The 21002-nt window shown below is 34.7% G+C and overlaps 3 protein-coding genes across 8 annotated transcripts; 2 read left to right on the top strand and 1 right to left on the bottom strand.

Annotated features, from left to right (window-relative positions):
• Positions 1-1732: 1732 nt before the first annotated feature.
• LOC145624359 (protein STRUBBELIG-RECEPTOR FAMILY 6-like) lies at positions 1733-9229 on the top strand. The gene is made up of 16 exons (XM_081677377.1): positions 1733-2121; positions 3205-3337; positions 3440-3511; positions 3601-3666; positions 3811-3882; positions 3973-4044; positions 4381-4452; positions 4588-4653; positions 4736-4798; positions 4899-5191; positions 5944-6254; positions 6697-6965; positions 7054-7186; positions 7657-7781; positions 7866-8022; positions 8803-9229. The coding sequence occupies exons 1-16, from the start codon at positions 2034-2036 to the stop codon at positions 8944-8946; spliced, it is 2136 nt and encodes a 711-aa protein (XP_081533503.1). The 5' UTR covers positions 1733-2033; the 3' UTR covers positions 8947-9229.
• Positions 9230-9945: 716 nt separating this feature from the next.
• Positions 9946-13829, top strand: LOC145618232 (methyltransferase-like protein 2). 6 transcript variants are annotated; one of them, XR_014107884.1, is made up of 9 exons: positions 9946-10323; positions 10439-10682; positions 11287-11426; positions 11605-11650; positions 11954-12029; positions 12303-12480; positions 12664-12753; positions 12828-12917; positions 13278-13412. XR_014107884.1 is itself a non-coding variant. In XM_081673030.1 (9 exons), the coding sequence occupies exons 1-9, from the start codon at positions 9988-9990 to the stop codon at positions 13433-13435; spliced, it is 1353 nt and encodes a 450-aa protein (XP_081529156.1). In that variant the 5' UTR covers positions 9946-9987; the 3' UTR covers positions 13436-13829. The 6 variants fall into 6 exon arrangements, 4 of the variants coding, with proteins under 4 accessions (XP_081529156.1, XP_081529141.1, XP_081529148.1 ...); XR_014107885.1 differs by having other exon boundaries at positions 12828-12962; positions 13278-13289; XM_081673030.1 differs by having other exon boundaries at positions 11605-11638; positions 12821-12917; positions 13278-13829.
• Positions 13830-14395: 566 nt separating this feature from the next.
• On the bottom strand, positions 14396-19971 carry LOC145624358 (26S proteasome regulatory subunit 7). The gene is made up of 10 exons (XM_081677376.1): positions 19784-19971; positions 18889-18970; positions 17896-17987; positions 17724-17801; positions 17270-17331; positions 16346-16490; positions 15648-15866; positions 15384-15565; positions 15119-15294; positions 14396-14960 (listed from the first exon to the last, which is right to left on the bottom strand). Exons 1-10 carry the CDS (start codon positions 19868-19870, stop codon positions 14803-14805), a joined length of 1281 nt encoding a protein of 426 aa, XP_081533502.1. The 5' UTR covers positions 19871-19971; the 3' UTR covers positions 14396-14802.
• Positions 19972-21002: the final 1031 nt, after the last annotated feature.

The following is a 21002-nucleotide window of genomic DNA, read 5'->3' as shown; positions in this document are numbered from 1 at the left end:
TACTACAACTTACTCATAATAAATAGTTATTCGTACAACTCAATATATATTTTTGAAATATTATCTTTTCATAATAATAACTAGACATATACTAGGTTAAATCCCGTGCAATGCACGGTTGTTAAATATTTTTGATAATTTTATTATAAAATTTTTAATATAATGACTTGAGTATTTAAAAATATAGAGATATCAAAAATAAAACCATGCAAGAGAAAATATTTAAAATATTTTATATAAAACAAATTATGTCGTAATTTAGATGTAATTTATTTTTTCCTTAATCAACAATGATGTTTTGAGAAAGTACTTTTGGCGGGAAATTTTTTAATAATATATTGACAAGTGTGTCTATAGATTCGCTTTTAGTAGTATGTAATTGATTGATTAGCTCAAATATATACATTAATTGTCACATAACATAAAATGTATTTTATAACAATCTTTATGGAACTAATAGAGTAATTTACAAATACAAATTATGAGTAAATTGTGTCCTATACAGAACAAATTAATCAAACAACAATTTCATAAAAATAATTTTCTAAATCACAATTGTCATTACTTTATTCACAAAGTCCAGTAAATTGTCCCAGAATAAATTTAGGTAGTGTCAAAATCTTTTCGAGAGCAAAAGGCATTACAAAATTACCACTTTCAAAGTCAGAATTCCAAGAAAAGAAACAAACAAAATTTACTAAAATCCAACCCCTAGAACAGAACAATGAAAAATTTGAAAAAAAAATGTTATACATAGTCACTAGGGCTACATATAAGTAGTAAAAATACTCTTAAAAACTGTTTAAATTTAGAAAATTTCATGACAAATTCACACTAATTACATTGATCTACGCGTGACTACACTTGGTAGGGAGGAACCGTGTTCGATCCCCCGCAACAACAATTGGGAGGGGACTGGAACTTAACCACCCAGAATTGATCCCCGAATCCGGATTAGCCCAAAGGGTGAACCGGATGGAACACAAAAAACATTGATCTACGCATGTTTTGTGTTTTATCTAATTCCCAAATTATAGCTACTCTTTTTTTAATTCCCATTATACCGTCCACGTCAGCTAAGGAAAACAAACCGATTTTTTTTCTCGGTCCAGCAACAAATCGCTACTTCAAGTAGCGGTTTTAATTTTGTAAACCGCTACTTCAAGTAGCGGTTTTCCTCAAAACACCGCTACTTGAAGTAGCGGTTTATGAAATTAAAACCGCTACTTCAAGTAGCGGTTTATGGGTTTGTTTTATAAGTTTTCTTTAAAAACAAAATATCTGTAAATCAGTAATTAGTAAATACGAACCGCTAATTCAAGTAGCAGTTTCTAATATGTAAACCGCTACTTCAAGTAACAGTTTCTAATATGTAAACCGCTACTTGAAGTAGCGGTTTTCAGTAGCACACCGCTACTTGAAGTAGCGGTTTTCTAATAAACCCGTTTTTAAAAAAAATTCCCACTGAACCGGTGATGTGGACGGTATGGTGGGAATTAAAAAAGACTAGCTGTAATTTGGGAATTAGATAATTTCCCAACATTATTTAGGGAAAGGGCTCTTATACATAACCCTAAGAGCTATGTATAACATTACCCAAATTATTTTAATTTTTAGGTAATTTTGACAAAATTCCATATAAAAAAACAAAAAAAAATGAATAAAAATGCGGGTACTTTCTGTGGCTTGGGATTCTTCTAGTCTATCGTGCCTGCCAGCTTTACATATACACGGGCAAAATTTAGAGAACTGTTCTCTTCTTGTTTACTGTTCAATTCGTCGGTCAGAAATTACAACGAAAATTACTCCAAATTTTAATTAGTAAACAAATTATGGAATTATACCCAAGAAATTAGATTTATTATTTAATCATTCAATTAATTAAAAAAAAAATAGAAATTAAAAATAGAGCAGGGCATCACTGTCTGTCTGTTTAGTCTTCACTGGAAGGGAAGAAAGAGGTGGATAGAGAGAGAATTTTTGGAGAGAGAAAATTTAGAGAGAGAAAGTTAGAGAGAGAAAATAATTGAGAGATGATGATGGAGCTTTGGAGGCTCCTGATTATCAGCATTTTGGTGTTTAGTCCAAGCTTCATTAATGGTGACACAGATCAATCTGATGGTTAGTTCTTTTTTGTTTTTGAGCTAATTTTGATTTTATCTGCTTTTTTATTTGTTTTGTTCATCTGGGTTGCTGTTATTTTTGATTTTTAGATTGAATTGGTTTCAGGGTTTTGAAATTTTAATCGATTTTAGCTGCTGACATTCAATTTTTTTGCACTTTTTAATTTTTTTTTTTTTTTTTTTTTGTGGGATTTAATTGTAAAGATGGATTCTTTTATTCTTTTTTTTGGGGGGTTTTGATTAAAGATGTGGTTTATGCTTGCTGATGTTTGTCATATTGGCTTGATTTTTGCATTGGGATTTTCTGGGTTTATTTTTTATTTCATTTTTAATTTTTTTGAGGTGGGAGTTTTGATGGAATGCTGATGATTGATGACACTGATTGCTACAATGAGTATAGTGATCTTGTTTATCCAAGCTGGCAAGCTTACAATGAATTTGGTTTCTCCTTTTTTTTTTAAAGAGAGGAATTTTATGTATTTCGGTTACTGAAATTATTGGTTAAAGGGTGTTCATATGCTGATGATCATGATGATATTCTTGCTAATCAATGGGGTTTTCTGGGGTGTGGACAATTGAGTTTCTCATAGATCTTTTGTGCCAATTTGCCTAGTGCAGCATTCTAGTACATGTATGGTTCGTTTCGTCGGTGGAAGGTGGTAATGAGAATAATTTTTTGTATATGTGCTAATAAAGTTATAGTTCATATGCTATTAACCCATGGAATCATCTCTGCTGTCGCTGTGTATTACCACCTACGAAACGGGCCATGGTGGTTGTTATGAATGCAGCTATATTTTCCCTACTTCATCACAACTGGTTTGTTTAGAGGCATTGTTCTGAGCTTGTGCAAATAAGGATAGTTAGAGTAACGATGGTTGTTAGGACGATCTTGATGGTGTTATTGATTTCAGAAATAAAAGTTATTAGATTTTCTGCTTGACTAAGTCTGACTAAAATTGCTGCAAGTTGATCAATGTGATCAATATGATGGATTAAATGAAAAACCAACTGGGGAGTTTTTGCCAATTCTTATTGATTAAGACATATATGTGATGTTGATTCTCTCTTCAATTTGCAGCTTCTGCTCTTAATGTCATGTTTAGCAGCATGAATTCGCCTCCACAGCTTACGGGATGGACTGCTAGTGGTGGTGATCCATGTGGTCAGTCATGGAAGGGTGTTACATGCTCAGGCTCAAGGGTAACACAAATGTAAGAGTCGGTTTTATGCATTGTATTGCTGTTATTACAATGTTTAATCATCTGTAAAAGCTTGTGTGTTCTAATTCTGGTATTATACAATTCTTTGTGCAGAAAAATACCAAATCTTGGACTTACTGGGTCAATAGGTTTTCAGCTTACGAGTTTGACATCTTTGACTGACTTGTAATACAGTTATATTTTTTTGCAGTTTTATTCTAATATCTCCTGTATCTTATGTACATTGTCTCATGATTTTGTGATAATGTTTGCAGTGATATAAGCCATAATAATTTTGGAGGCACGGTACCTTATAACCTTCCTCCAAATTTGCAACGACTGTAAGCACTTTTGCCTTCCATTGTTTCAACTCTTTTGAGAAGTGAATGTTGTTACAGAAACTGCAGTTGTTTTCCTATCTCGATTTTTGGCTTTCTTGCTTACTGGAGTTCCAGACGGTTCTTAGGCTATTGTTTTTTGTGCAGAAACCTTGCTGGTTGCAATTTCAACGGTGCAGTACCTTATTCAATTTCAACTATGAAACCTTTGGTGCATCTGTAAGTTGCTCGCCCTTTGACCAATATTTCTACTTGATGTCATATTCTACGACAGACCTGACTAAGGTTCGTTTCTGTGAATGAGAATAGAGACCTCAGCCAAAATCAATTTAATGGACAGCTGAATGTAGACTTTTCACAGCTTACTTCACTCTCCAATATGTGAGTAATCCTCTCTATCCTTTTGTTAACTATATATATTTGCAAATACATCTATTTGTATTTATGGGCTGAAAAGATAATTTACATTGTGAAATAATAGTCAATGTTGTGAATTGACTTCTTTTACTTGCATGATCTATTACTTTTCGGAGTTCAAGTAGTTTCAGTTAGCTTTATGAATGATCCTTTCCATTCTTTTGTATTTCCGAAGATCAAATATAGAAGCCAATCTAATCTGCTGGCAAAACTACTTGAATACTTCGGCTGTTACAAATCTTATTGAAACAGAACCTTGTAGATGATAGCTCACTAAATATTTATTATTTTCTATTTCAGAAATCTCGCGAACAATGCTCTCACAGGTGATCTTCCACAAACAATGAGCTCCTTGACCAGTTTGAAAACCTTGTTAGTGCCTCTTCTATTTAGCTTTCTGCCTTTCTGTATTACTTCTCAATTTACTTGCCTTTGTGGACAGTGCTAAACTGTATACACGTGTTCTTTATATGTAATATGATTGATTAACTTGCTACTGTAATGCAGGAATGTGCAAAATAACCAGTTCACAGGCACAATTGATGTCCTAGGAGATCTACCTCTGGAGAATTTGTTAGTATACTTGTGTATGAAAATAATTTAAGTAGTAGAATTACCAATACATATATCTTGATATTTTATTTGTCGTTTATAGGAATATTGCGAATAACCATTTCACTGGCTGGGTTCCAAGGCAGTTACAAAATATTAATATACAGTAAGAGTTGATGGATACCTAATCTGTGTTTGTGGTCTTTTTAAACTAAGTGGAACTTTTGTGGTTCTTTTAAACTAAGTGGAGTTTTATTCCCTCACAGGAAAGATGGTAACTCATGGAGCTCTGGGCCAGCACCCCCAGCTCCACCTGGATCACATGCCAATCATCACAAATCTGGGAATCACGGAAAATCGTCAGATAGTTCGAGTTCTGGGGATGGAAAATCTGGTATCAGTCCTGGTGCTATAGTTGGAATTATTTTGGCTATTGTGGTAGTTGTAGCAATAGTAGGATTTATATTATTTAAGAGAAGAATACGGAGGCCATCCCCTGACGTAGAGAAGGTAGACATACATAAGCCTTTTGTTGCTCCTGCTTCGAATGACGTGGAAGGTAATTCACTCTTATTGTGGTTCTTTTTCCTCTCTTAATGGACCTTGCTTCAGTGAAAGAAACATATATAATTTTAGGTTCTTTTATCATCTGGAACTATGTAATTTCTTGCCATAAAAAAGTACTCGATAAACCTTAAAAGATATTGAGGATGTTTATATGGCATATCCACCTCTTTTAGCATATGTCACTATCCTTGTGGATAAGTTCATTATGAGTTGAAACCTCAAGACCCCACCCATAGGAATGAAGATAACTAAACCTAAAAAAGCAGTCTTTTGCCAGTGTGTGGTCCAAGCTTTGTACATTGGCGTCCCTTAGCTAACATTTTAAATTTATATATAACTAAATATCACCTGGCTTAAGCACATAAACCCAACATGTCCTGGAAACAGCAAGTCTCAAGAGTCCAGGTTATACACATAGGAGCTCTAAACATAATCCAAAATTTATAAGCCCAATCTTCTAGTGTCCGTATAGCACATGGAGGCTTCATTGACTTGTGGCACTTCCAAAGCGGAATGAATTTGATGAAGATAAGAAATGGAGTCATTTGCAATGCTAGAAATTCATCCTAAAGGCAAAACTGAAGTTAATCAATGAAAATTAAATCATTGCAGTTGTTATATTATCCAAGCATGTCTGCATCGTGTTTTGAGATTGCTTTTGCTATTTATGTTTTCTGTATCAACTTGCCTTATGCTCCTTAATTTCCTGAACCTTTCAAGCTGTTTGGAATGCTAATTCATCAGGTAAACCTGAATATATGGAATTGAAGTCAGTTCATTCTTCATCCTCAATCAACACAACCACGCTTGACACAGTTCCCGCAGTTGTTCTAAAACCACCTCCATTGGATCGCAACAAATCATTTGATGATGAAGACTTATCAAATAAACCTGTTCGCCCTATAGTCACCAAAATTCCTACACCAGTGCCCGAAAATGTAAAATCATATTCTATAGCAGACCTGCAGATGGCTACTGGAAGTTTCAGCGTTGAAAATCTTATTGGAGAGGGGTCTATTGGACGTGTATATCGTGCTCAATTTGATGATGGAAAGGTGTGTGCCCTTGAATGCTTTTAATTTTTATTTTTTTATTCTCCACTATTTGTTCCTCAAATGATGGGAAGTCTGCCAATGGAAGAAACTCTACTATTGCTGTTCCTGATTTGGGTGGTGTGTTTCAGCCCTTGTATATAAGATAGTGCTGTAAATTTATTGACAAAAATTTGGTCTGGTGCACTAGAAGGAAAAACATAAAATTTTTAACTTACAGAAAAATTTCATGAAATGACTGGCCTAATGCTTGGACCGGTGAAAGGGGCATACATTCGGAATTTTTCATCATTTTTTACATGTGAATTGTACCTATGTTGTTTGGCAACCTTCACGTTCAGTGTCATTGAACTGCTGTTAGTTTGTGACAAGTCATTGTGTGCTAGTTTGAAGCCTTTATGATGATTAAAGTTGCTCATAGTTGGTAAATATGTTGTTTTGATAGGTTCTTGCTGTGAAAAAGATTGACTCATCTGTTCTAGCTAACCATCCTGAAGATTTCACCGAAATTGTTGCAAGCATTTCCAAATTACATCATCCAAATGTAACTGAGCTTGTTGGCTATTGTTCTGAACATGGCCAACACTTGCTAATTTATGAATTCCACAAGAATGGCTCATTGAACGACTTCTTACATCTTGATGATGAGTACAGTAAACCATTGACATGGAATACTCGTGTCAAAATTGCTTTAGGGAGCGCACGTGCTCTTGAGTAAGTCAGCCTTGTGACTTAGTATGTGTAACTTTATTTGTTTACTCAACTCTATTCACGTTAACATATATTCCCCAATCATTGCCAGGTACCTACATGAAGTTTGCTCTCCATCTGTTGTTCATCAAAACTTTAAATCAGAGAACATATTACTTGATGTGGAGCTAAATCCTCATCTTTCTGATTGTGGGTTGGCAAACCTCCTTCCAAACGCAAACCAGGTAAACTTTCAATATATACTCTTAAGTTCTTGTGCTTGAATGAGGCATGCCCTACATTTATGGTACTCATATGACAATGTCTTTTGTTGGATATGCAATCATAGTATCTTAAAGTTAGAGAAGACTGAAAGGTCCACTCTGTAACACCATAAAAGGAAGAGAATGAAGAGGAAAAGGAGAAAAGCACTAAATGATCACTGTTTAAGAAATTATCTTAACATTTGATCAAACTTTATGCTATTTTCTTCATTTCTTACCCCCTTTTCCTTTTTGGTGATATTGTAACTGAGGAATTTTCAGTCATTGATGCTTTGTGTTTGTAAGGTGTCCCCCCCCCCCCCCCCCCCCCTCTCTTTTTTCTGATAATGATCCTGATTTTCTTGCAAATAATTCATTGCTGACAACTATGTCTCATAACGTGCTCAAAGATTAACGCTCTTTCTTTTGATATCCTCTTGCTGTTTATGCAGGCGATTAACCATAATGCTTGTGCTCCTGAAGTAGCTGATTCTGGTCAGTATACTTTGAAGAGTGATGTCTACAGTTTTGGCGTGGTTATGTTAGAGCTTCTCAGTGGACGGAAACCATTTGATAGGTAATGTTGTGTCATCAGTACAGAATGAGGACACAGCCAGGATTTAATAGGGTGATTTTCTGAATAAATCTATTTTGTATTCAGCTCGTTGCCAAGGGCTGAGCAATCGTTGGTTCGGTGGGCTACACCTCAGCTTCATGACATTGATGCTTTGACTAAAATGGTGGATCCTGCTCTAGAAGGCCTCTACCCTGTGAAATCTTTGTCGCGATTTGCTGATGTCATTGCCCTTTGTGTTCAGGTATTGTTGACTGCCTTTTCTTGGTTTTGCTTTACTTGGCAGGTGCAAAATTACATGCTGTTACTTAACTTATATGCTGATCCCGGCAAAAACCTGAAACTTTGTGGAGTGAATTAATGGCCTAGCACCTCGTATATTGTTTGGTTGTATGTGTGGTCTTGTGCACTGAAGATATCATATAGATGAATAAGAGAATCTCATAATACTAGCTAATTATTGAATCACCACAACCAGGTCCATCAGTTTAGTATAGAAGAATGTTACAACCCTTTTGGTAAATTAATGTTGTGTATGTTTGCACACTATTTCCAATTGGATGTCTTGGGAGATGTATCTCCACCTCCAAGTATATGATTTCCTTCTTTAATTCAGTAATCAGTACCGCTCAATCGCATCTCTAGAGGTGGTGATAAGTGGTAATAAAGGTCAAAGAACAAAAATGCATGCTTTGTGAACTGTGGGTACTTGTGTAGCAGTGTAGGTGCGTCATAGACTTGCAGTAAGTGTCTACATGGAAATATGGTATGTTGCATGTAAAACTACCCAACCCAGTGTTGTAACCTCCAGCTTATGATCTTGCATCAACTCGTCCAGTTATCCATTAGATCCTTAGAGCCTTTACTCACCCATGAATTGTGGAGTGTTGTAAGCTTTAACTTTCTGAAACTTGAGATGTAGGTTTCCATTTAGATACTTGTTTGTTCTGTGTAGTATTCTATACATATCTAGGTTCTGCTAGGTTTGTGTCTAAATCATACTGAAACATGCTTTTGTGAACAGCCTGAGCCCGAGTTCCGACCACCAATGTCAGAGGTGGTGCAAGCTTTGGTTCGATTGGTTCAGCGAGCAAACATGAGCAAAAGAACTGTTGGAAATGCTGGTCGACAATCAGAAAGCACAGACACAAATGATAGTGTTAATTAAATGGCTGTATAATAATTTTGTTCATTTGATCCTCCGCCTGACCAAAGTAAAGTTATTTATTTCTCCTTCACCTCATAATTTTTCTCCTCCACGACCTGGTTTCTTCTGCATTCACTAAAGTTTCAGTTCAGGGTACGAATGCTGTCATTCATTCTTTTCTTTTCCTTTCCTTTTATATATGTTCATTTTCGGTATCACCTTATTGTATGATATAATGTATTGAAGGTGAAAAAAGATTAATACTTCATGTTTTCATGTGGTGCATCCATCGCATGGGCTTGTATTCTGTTTCCTTCCCTAGTTCCCCTGAGATGGTAGGGAAAAAATTGTATATCACATCTGAGAGTTGAAAATTCTCAATTTTGTCAAACAAGTTCAGAAATGTTTCAACAAAGAACAATTTCATAGAAGGATCCTGACTTCAGCTAATCAACATCTTACGCTTCAGAATTCAGAAACATCAACTTGACAAAACTGACCCAATTACGACTGTCCCGTGTTACATTATGGAATTGTACTTGTAAAACTTGACCAAATAATGACTTGAATTATTTAAGAAACAAACTTACCTAAGCTAATCATCAATCAGCTAATTGAAAAGACTCAAATATGACCCTTGCCACCGCGCAAAAGGTCTAATTGATATTAATTCAAAGCCGAAAAAACAAAGACAGACTATCATTGTTTATTACTCATTCAAAAACTCCCAAAAATTTACAAAGACATCATTGTTTATTACTCGTATCATCATATGTAGTCGAACATGAGATGAACCCTTTATTCTATAAGTGCTTATTCGACTTTTATTGACTAATTTAAGATTAAATAGGATAAATTTAAAACAAAATGTGTATCATGTCACCACAAACATTTTTGGATAATTTTTAATCAAGACAGTTTAATTTTTTTTTTTCCCACTAATAAGTTCCAATAAAATTTCAACAAGATAAAATAAACCCAAAAATAGAAGTGAAATTCAAGACAAAACTATATAAACACAAAAAGTACATAATATGGGCAAAGACGAGTAGCAGAGCAAAAATGGCGGGTATTGAGAAGAAGCAGCTTCTAACAGAGCTCCAAGAATCTGGAATTTGTAAAATCCCTAATTCACTCACATTCTTCATTGATCCTGTTCGAATACTCAATCGTAACTACACCCAATTTAGGGTTTCCCCTTCTTCCTATTACTCTCGCTTCTTTACTTCCAATTTCACCATTGACGAACTACCAAAACAAGAACTCATACAAGAAAATGAAGAGAATATTAGGGTTTCTGCATGTTGTGGAAAGAGAAAACGAAACCAAAAAAAGAAGAAAAACCAGCAATGTTATTCTCTTAATGAGAAAGAATTACTAGCCGATCAACGACACCAGGTACAATTCAAAATTTTAATTTCAATTTAATTTTTTAGGGTTTCTGTTTTACTTAATTTGTTGTTAATTTTGTGCAATTTTTGATTTTTTTTTTCTGGGGTTGATTTGTTTGAAGGAAATTAGGCCTTTATTAGTAAAAGCACATGAAGAATTGCTAAGAGCTAAGGAGCTGTTAGATGTAATTTGCGAGCTTAATTGTGAAATTGAGGGTTTGGAACGTTGTGTTGATTTGAATTCTGGTGGAATCAATGAAGAAGAAGAAGTTTCGTTTATTGAGCTTGGAAAAGTTTGGCAAGCTCCCTTGTATGAAATTGCTCTTGATTATACTCAAGCTAACAAACAGGTCCAAGTAAATGGAGGTTAGTTTGTGTTTATTTCGCGGTATTTACTTCGTCTAGGTTTGTTTTGTTGTGTTGCTATTGGTTTCAAGCTTTCTACTAATTGGATTTGAAGATTTCTCTTTTGTCCAGGGGATTATTGTTGTTTTGTTGTCTTTTTAGAGGTGAAAAGAATTTGTTGCAAATGAAGATATGATTAGGGGAGAGCATGGGACGGGTACCCGTTCCAATAACGTTATCGGTTCACTAATATATTCATTGTCGTGCTTATGAGTTTCGATGAATGGGCTTGTAGTTAAGGGGAGTAAACTGCAAATGTGCCTTTTCTAGTATTTTAGTACATAAAGTAATCATCTAAGCCTTCATTACCATATGAAAGTGTAGGAAAATAAGTTCCTTGCTACTAGTCATGTTAACCTCAAGTCCTCAACATTGTTTCACTGTGTACTATCTTAATTACAAATGTTTTCATCCATTTGGCTCCCTTGTTTCGTATTATTATTTGAGGACACCCAATTCATTACTTTTCAGTTCCATTTGTCATTATGCTTCTATCTCTATCATGCATCAATGTATACAATAATTATGATGATTCTTAGGCTTTCATTCTTTGTTGGACATACAGGTTCCCTTGATACTCAGCATGTTAACCAAAGGTTACTCCCATTATTCAATAACTTAGTCTCAAATGAGACAAACTATGACATGGTGGCAGAATTTCAGACAAGTCGATACATTTTACCAAAAGATAGCTGCTTCTACATGGTATGCTGTTTGCCTTTGCTTATTGGTTTGTGTTAATCCATAGCTCTTTAGTAATTGCTATCGTAAAAAATGCAACTTAGCTTTCTTTGGACTTTACCTTAAGCATCACAATCACTTTTCTTATTTCTTACACAACCTTTGTTTTTTTTTTTTTTTTTTTCTTATGTCCATGTCATAGTCTGAACTGGAGCAGATTCACACCTTAGTTCCCGGTAATGGTTATGGTATTTCTTCACAGCACATTGCTCCTTCATGCATCTAGTTCTAGGCTACCAAATATTGATGGTTCATTAGGGTCCTTCATTAAGCTATTTTCATAAACTAGTCTGTACTTTTCTCACTTAGTAAGCAGAGGTAATGATGCAACTTGTAAGTCGTACCTAAAAGCTTATCACTTAATCTCTAAGTTTATCACACTTGTTTGTATCTGTGCCTTATTCTTTATCATTGATGTAGATAGTTAGCCAGTTAGTCTCTGTCGGCTAGTCTAAAATTTTGGACTGAGATGTGTATTCTTATAATTGCAGCTAACTCAGAATGTGGGTTTAATTTTATAATGGTTGATCCACCATGGGAAAACAGGAGTGCATATCAGAAGTCAAAGTATGTACTGCTGATAATTGTATTTTACTTTTTGCTACTGCACTATTCTATGAATGCTTGTTAAAAGAACCTAAGAAACCTTTTCCCCTGCTAGTTGAAGCCTTACTCTAGGGGGTTCATCTAAGAAAACTTATAATGGTGATAATTGATTCAATGAGCTATCTATTTTTTTTACATCAGTCAGTACAATTATTATGACTCAAGTCTCAAATTCGAACCCCTTATTTCCCATTATTATCCTCAGCTAAGTGAATCATTATGGCTCTTTGTTAGGTACCCTACTTTGCCAAACCGGCACTTTTTGTCACTTCCGATTAAGCAACTTACCCATACAAGTGGAGCACTTGTAGCTTTATGGGTGACAAACAGGGAGAAATTGCGGAAGTTTGTTGAAAATGAACTGTTTCCTGCATGGGGAGTCAGCTATGCAGCTACATTATATTGGTTAAAAGTACGTGTCATACTATTGATATTTCCATTTGTACTCTATAACAGTAAAAGAAAAATAATAAAAGGTTAGGTAGGGACGCTACTTTCTAGATTTACACGACTTTTTCATTAAGAACTGGAAGTCTTATAGATGCTACTTCATGCTGGAAATTATGTGCATGTAAAATTGTGTTTGATTTTGCAGGTAAAAGCTGATGGATCTTTGATTTGTGACCTAGACCTCTTTCATCACCGGCCTTATGAATGCCTTCTACTTGGATACACCGGAAAACCTGTAGGTTTTTCTGTAACTTTAACTTATATTGATTTGATACATAAAATATCTAAAGAATGTAATGCAGGTAACAGATTCTGAGCTAACAGCCACAGGAAAGTCTTTAAAAGATCAAGTAGTGATGACCATTCCAGGGGACTACTCAAGAAAGCCCCCGGTAGGAGGTATATTCATCCTCCTCTTTGCAGCTAGTACAGAGAATCTTCTCGGTAACATTTTATTGGTTGAAGACATAAGCTATTCAACTATATATATTTATAAATAGATTCAATGCTCCTTGAAAAGTAGACTTTTGAGTTTGCTGGTCATCAGATATTTCTATTCCCTCAATAGTTTCAGCCAAAAACTCTTCGCTAACCCTTTTTGTAGAAATATCAGATGAGCTGCTTTGACACAAATAAGCTTCCCCGTAACAAAAAGACTCACCCATCCTCTCATTCTGGCTCTTCATTGTCTTGATAATATATGGATTACTTGTAGGTTGTGAATGAACGTGTGATTTAGTTTGTTCTTGCCATTGTCAGATTTGCTCCTGGAGTATGTGCCAGGACCCAGACCTGCTCGTTGCATCGAGCTGTTTGCCAGAGAAATGATGGCTGGATGGACATCTTGGGGAAATGAACCTCTGCACTTTCAAGACAGGAGATATTTTTCAAGGAATATAACTGAAAACACTAATTAAAGAGAATTTTAAACTGCTGTACTGTGTTATGTTGCTTAAATATATTCAAAGACTATACAGCTTCTGACACAGATTGAGGTGAGGAATCTGAGGATCAATTGTTCTGAAAAGCTCTTCAGCAGCCAAGGAAATGCAAACTATGCAGCACCCCAGGACAAGGAATGACAGATATCTCGACAAAAAATGGACAAGATGAAAGCCATCTGTTAACTATTGCGTATCAGATGCATAGCTATGTTGTTTCAAAAAAAAAAAAATGTTGTTGCCACAGTTATGCTTTCACATTGTAAAATTTCTATGGTTCATACTCCCTACTCAATTCAGAACCAGGAGTTGAGCTCTTTGTCAGTTACATATTCATCATTTATGATATCAATCAGTCCGTACTTTGATATTTTATTGTACGAGTCACTGTTTCCACAGACATTTGGAAGTTGAAAACACAGCATGTCAAGAATTATTGAAAGGCTCTCATTCATAAATTACTGAGTATAATGTTTAAAACGGGGTTTACTAAAATGATTTCCACCTTGACATTGTCAAGTATTGTTCCAAAAAAGGCTAACCTGGAACAAATATCTTGGATTTATGTTATTAATAATTTCAAGGTTCAATAATTATTAATTACACAAGTTTAAAGAAATGTTTAAAGTCGGTTCCAATCTCACTTTGTAGTCTATGATGTGATAGTTCAACATCTTTTAATCTGACCTGAATACTTAGTACAGCAAGCATAAATCTGAAGATTAAATTTTCATTTTGCTGAAGCTACTTAACCCAATATCATGTATTGAAAGCTTGGGATTTAGTATTACATATTGCCATAGTGGGCATACTACACATAACAAGTTCACTTTTTGCAACATAATCCTGTCTAGAAGGAAATCCTTTTTATGGTCCAAAAAAGGACCACTTTAATGGAGTTTTAGAGCATGAATGAGATTATGAGACAGAAAAGACTGATAACATACTAGGTGCTGGACCAAAGGGTCCAAAATGACATTTCAGAAACAAATTTTTAGAATATCATTACAAGATCCAAAGCATATGTTGAAATCCATTTCTAACTGACACAAAAGACTGGTTAGAAATCCCATACAAATCTTTAGCAAACTTGAATACCAGTCTAGCAATAGAAGTCTCAATTCAACTACAAAACCGTCTGCCAAATCTAAAATTTGTTTTAAAGCTTTATAAATAAATGGGACTTCCTGACCAATACAATAATTCAGATTTCTTTGTGAAAGATCGGTCATTGAGTTGCATAGGTAGCCAGTTAGTGTGAATGTCCAGCCGATAGCACAAGATATGGTCAACCAAAGCATTGATTTCAGACTTTGCAGCTTTTTTCTTCGAGCAACAGCTCTTTAATTGTAGACCATATACTTGGGGGTTGCACTGAACTTCTGGTAACCCTTAATGACCTTGTTCACAGCATCAAGGAAATCTTTCTCCGTCACTGTCTTCCTCCTAGCTCGAATTGCATACATTCCAGCTTCAGTGCACACACTCCTTATGTCAGCACCTGTAACAGTTTTTGTTAGATTGACATTTTCTTCGACATGATACACAGCAATTTTTCCAGGAAAAACCAACTTTATATGGGTTAGGGTTTTTAATTCTTTTAGGAGCTTAGAAACATTAAACAAAAAGAGATTTGCACATATAAGTTCAGATTGTCACCTGTAGAGTTTGGGCAAAGGCGGGCAAGAAGCTCAAATCGGATATCCCTTTCACAGTTCATGGTCCTGGTATGGATCTTGAATATTTGTGTCCTACCCTCCAGATCTGGAAGGCCAAACTCAACCTTCCTGTCTAATCGACCAGGACGCAATAGAGCTGGGTCAAGAGTGTCGGGTCTGGGACAAGATAGCAATATGAGAATTATCACTAAAAAAAGAAAGGATGATAAAGAGATGCCATCTTGCCCTACAAGAACAAAGTTTACCTGTTTGTGGCCATAAGAACCTTGATGTTTCCACGAGCATCAAACCCATCAAGTTGATTTACGATTTCAAGCATAGTACGCTGAACCTCATTGTCTCCTCCAACACCATCATCAAAACGTGCACCTCCAATAGCATCAACTTCATCAAAGAAAACAATACATGCCTTCTTTGATCTTGCCATCTGAGCACACAAGCATCATATATACTTAGCACAGGAAAGGAAGTACTTAGAAAAACTAGAACAGTAAAACCTCTAAACATACCTGAAATAGCTCACGAACCATTCGGGCACCCTCACCAACATACTTTTGGACAAGCTCACTCCCAATAACACGAATGAAGCACGCATCAGTTCGATTGGCAACAGCTCTGGCCAAAAGTGTTTTTCCAGTACCAGGAGGACCATAGCATAAGACTCCCTTGGGAGGATCTATTCCAAGCTTAACAAATTTCTCTGGGTGAAGCATGGGTAATTCAACAACCTACAACCAAAACATAGAAAGAGGTTTACTTGCATGTCAAAAGAACTTCAAAAAACAGCAAGACACCTGATTTCAGAAACAAGACGAGCCTCTTCTTGTTTTACAAAGAATACTAAGTGCTTGTTTGGTTGGAAGATATTTCCCTTGGAAATGGAAAGTCCTAGGCAATAGCTAAAATATGTTGTGTTTGGTTAGAAATTTCCTAGGAAATGAAATTTCCAAGAGAAATGTAAATTCCCACACAACATGGGAAATAACTCACCAAGCCTAGGTGAGTTAATTCCTACAATGCATAGAAATTTATTTCTTAGGAAATACTAATTCCCATAATGTCAACCAAACACACTGGAAATATTTGTATGCAATTAGCAAGGGAAACTTCCCATGGTATATTATTTCATGTGGGAATTTATTTCCCAAGTTGAACCAAACAAGCACTAATTATGCAGAAACTTCAAAAGTGGGCAAAACAAACTCACTTCTCGCATCTTTTCAATTTGCTCTTTGCATCCACCGACATCATTATATGTCACATCTGGCTTCTCCTCTACCGTCATCATGGTCACACTGGGATCAATCTTTGGTGGCAAAGGAATCTGGATCTGGTACTTGTTTCTATCAACACTGTAACAAGCATGATATAAAAGATATAAATTATGTAAGCAAAAGGATCAGACAAAACATATTAAGTATCAAATCCAGGGAAACAAAAAATAGTAAACAAGTAAAATGGCATGTCTAATCTGCTGAAGAGAAGTCACAGAACAACAAGCCATCTCAAGTTTGAAAGCAATAAATGCAGCGTTAGTCATGTCGAATTCAAATGTAAATCTAATAGATCATAGAATATAGTACCGGGTTAAACCTAATATCCCAAATTTTGAAATCATATTTTGAAAGTCAGTACACAAATCACATCTCCAACAACTTGGATAAAGCAATTTATAATCAATCCACAAAATACATTTCTACCAAATTTTGAAACTGCATCAACCATTAACACTCACGGAAATCAAATGGCTAAGTTAAGCAGTGAAAACCATTGAGCAATAGCCAAAAGGCCCAAAAAAGCCTCTGCCTGCATAGTGACCTACATGGGCACATTTATATCAAACAGGAATAATTGAAAAATCCTCATAATTCATCTGCTTAAGTTCTGAATAGCTAGGATATCCAGTTACCTAACTTTAGGCTCCACATAGGCACATACCAGTATACTACTAGAAAAAAAAGAAAATTACCACTCGTATACATTTAAAACATAAACCATATAACAATACATTTTCCCAGGTATACTGTGGAATTTTTCCTCAATCAAATTCACTTTTGTAAGATGCATCACGGCGAAAAAATATTTTAAAATGTTGATCAAAGTATTACAACAAGAATTAAAACCGACATACCCAACACGCATGCCTTCTTCAATATCGGTTGGAGAAACTTTATCTCCCAGTCCAACAACAAACTGAAATTTTAAAATAAAAACAAATATTAGAAAGAAAATCATAATTACAGAAAGGAAATAACCATGCATATAGACGTCTACGTACAAGTGTATAACCCATACAAATATATCCAGAAAGAAAACAATTCCTAAAATAAATAAATTTGCACTAATACACTAGCAAACAACAAGACATCTCTTTGGAATATTCTAAACAATACCAAAAGCCTGACACCAACTGCGAACGAGATGCAACATAGCACAGAAAATTACTGCAAGGCTATGATTAAAAAGATAATCACAACATAGTTTTTACCAAAAATAATAAATGAAAAAAAAAATGAAAAAGCGCTAAAAAGAAAAGAGAGAAAAAAGGAAGGAAAAGAAACTATGGAAATGGTAAGCTTGAGTACCTTTGCAATTTGCTTCACATTGATCACATACTTTGCATCTTCAGTGTTCGGATTGATTATCTTGGTGCATCTTGCAACCTGCTCAACAATAAAGGCATTTACCATAAGTATTCAGAACTTAAAGTGTAAAAAAAAGGAAAGAAATTATAGAAAAACTACACATAGACAGTACCTGGAGTGGTTGCTCCTCCTGCATCATTTGCTTGTCAGAGACAAGATCCCACTGGCTAGGAGCTGCCAATCCAGTATCAGATTCCTTGATACCTGTTATAAAATAAAGACCATTAATTCAAATGAGAAAGACTAGCAATGTAGCATAATGCAATCTCCAACAAAACTTAGCTCAAACAGTAACTGAACCACACACTCATCAGTAAACAAACATGAACACGTCATTTGTCACATTCAGAGACAAGAGTAACATTAGAAATGCTCACAAGCATAGAGCACCCTGAAAGCCATTTAACTATAAAAATAATACAAGTCCACTGGAAATTTCTGTAAATTAGGCCCAAAGGTTGACAGAATTGTCATAAGCTTTACTTATTAAGATTTAGGAATATCCTAAGCTGTTTGGACATCATTAAGACATAAAAATTGCAAAATCTCCTTCCACTGATATCCAATTAATCCAAAACAAACTCATAAAGGCTAACCAAATTCAAATTAGGGGCAGCTTGCCAGCAAACACACGGTACCCTTCAAAGATTAATAATATCATTTCAACATTGGCTGCAGATTAATAAAATGATCCAGATCAGGAGGCAAATGAAGGGGCAATAGTAGTAGTTCAATCAACTATCCATACCAGTAACTAATACAAAGTAGAATTTTGCAAAACACATCTTGAAGCAAAAAACAAAATAAGAACTTTGCGTACCCTTCAGGCCTTCACAATCTGAAAAGGTGTATAGTACTATAGTGCAACAAAACAGGGGATACGATAATCTAACTGAGACATTATCTTGTACTTATAAACTATCTCTAGATTAAGGAATTAAAATTATACAAGTATGTTACCCACAAGAATGATACAAAAAGATAATCTTTTCTAAGTTGATTAGTTTAGAGGGAAAAATGAAGTCGATGAATTCAACGAGCTTCAAACAATTATAACACAAAAACCAAGAAAGTGTCTTGTAAATCAATACATAATCATACATACCAATTAAGTCATTAACTTTTTTTGCCATATCCTTAATCTCCTTCTCCGCCTTCTTGATGCTAGCTGAGTAAGGTCCCAATCCCTGCATAAATGATTAAATTAACCCCAAGAGAATAAAAATACAATAAAATCTTTCAAACTACACTGGAAAATATGCCTTAATAATTAACACATAATCACCATATTCAAAGAAAAATAGGATCTTTTATTCATTAACAACCCATAAGAAGGAAAACACAACAGTGCCTATAACAATGTCCCAGAAAGCACTAGTAAAGAGCCTGTTTTCAGAAAGGCTTCTAGGTCCCCTGAGCATCCAATATTAAATTTCTTAATTATGTGTTCTCCAAAAATTTCAAAAAGAGATTTTTACAACTTCAACATATATTTTCAGTTTTTCACCAGGCATCAATTTTAAACAAACAAAGAAAAAAAAAAACGAATCGCGGGCCTATATAATCATAAATTATAAAACAAAAAAGCTTAACACTTTGTTCCTGAAAACTTAAAGTATCAATCTTATACTTCAACCCTAGCACTAACCTAAAAATTGCATCTTTCACTATTCACTACCTTCAGTATGAAATCAACTGATAAAATAACAACATTTATCAACACAATTTATCAAAAATCGCAAATTATACAAGCACAGAAGATCGCAGAAATAAAATTTTCACTTCTCACACAATCTGACACTCGCAGATTTCAATCGACAGTCATAAACCCTATCATTCAAATTCCGTAAAATTCAGCATCAAAATCATATTTTAACATCCATAAACACTCCAATTAAACAAAAAATTAAACCCTAATAATTTCAATACCAACAAATCGAAGGTAATACTAGCAAGAAAGTTAGCAAGAAAAAAGAATGTAAATTAGGGTTAAGAATTACATAGGTTTTGAGAAGAGCGATATCATCTTCATCTAAAGGACGGGGGTTCTTCTCGTCCTTGAGATCATCTTCGTGGTCAATCGCCATTGTTGAGTTGAGGGATTTTCTCTCTCCTCCGCTTTGTATAAATACTCGTAGTTGCAAAGTTTTCTTGAAGAACAAGTGAGGTGAGCTCTAAATAAGGAATTAAAAGAAATAATTGCAGAATTTTTATTTATAAGAGAAAAGACCAAAAAAAACCATAATATTTCGTCTTACGTTTGGAATCGGATAAAACAGGAAATTTGGGTTGGGTTAAGTTGTGGTTATTGAAGCCCATTTATAAAGTGTTTGTTAGCCCAAAAGTTTTCGACTTTATTGGAAATATCTTAATTATAGCAGTTGTTAAGTTCGTGCGTTGTCTGAGTTGTATTGTATTGAATAATCTTTGTAATAATTTAAATTTGTTTGGTTTGCTTCGTAAAACACTTAAAGATTCTTAAGGTTATAATTATTTTGTTGTAAATAATTCTCTCTTTTTCTGTTAAAAATAAAAATAAAATATTACTATTTTCAACGGTATAAATATTAATATGTAGTATAATAATTTTCTATCCTAAATTACACTATATCATATAATACAGCGCGCCTTTATGATATTGGTACTTCCTATGGCTCTTGAAATGTTCATATGTTATACATGAACTCGTAGACAGATTATGGCCTATTCAAACAATAGAAGTTGATAAGAGAAAAGAGTATTCAGTTGTTTAGATTGCTCAACCTTATAAGCTGTACGTATATTCAAACAACAGAAGTTACAAGCATCCATAATACGTTAGCTTCGCTGAGATTAAGATAGAACCTTACTTCTTGCAAACTGCAAAGAGCCAAAGAGTAGATACTTGAAAAATGTAACTACACTACTAACAATAATACTGTAACACAGAGCAGGAATAAGTCTAATGTTTATGAAAGTAATAGTAACTACACTACTAACAATAATACTGTAACACAAAGCAGGAACTAGTCTAATGTTTATGAAAGTAATAGTATTATCATACGAAATATTACAGAAACTTCAGATGTTCTTCACACAAAAAAATATTGTTTTGGTCAATTACAAAATAATTCCCTAAGTTTAATTATAGCCCCTTTCATCAAATTAAGAGATATATCTTGAGTACTTGACCAGCAAACCAAGTCCACCCTTTGACCCAAAGTAACTAAGGAAGCATAT

The sequence above is a fragment of the Chenopodium album genome, chromosome 3 (genome assembly GCF_948465745.1).
Source record: "Chenopodium album chromosome 3, dcCheAlbu1.1, whole genome shotgun sequence".
Taxonomy (NCBI): domain Eukaryota; kingdom Viridiplantae; phylum Streptophyta; class Magnoliopsida; order Caryophyllales; family Amaranthaceae; genus Chenopodium; species Chenopodium album.
Note: the sequence above shows the minus strand (reverse complement) of the source record. Positions and strands in the feature narration are given on the sequence as shown.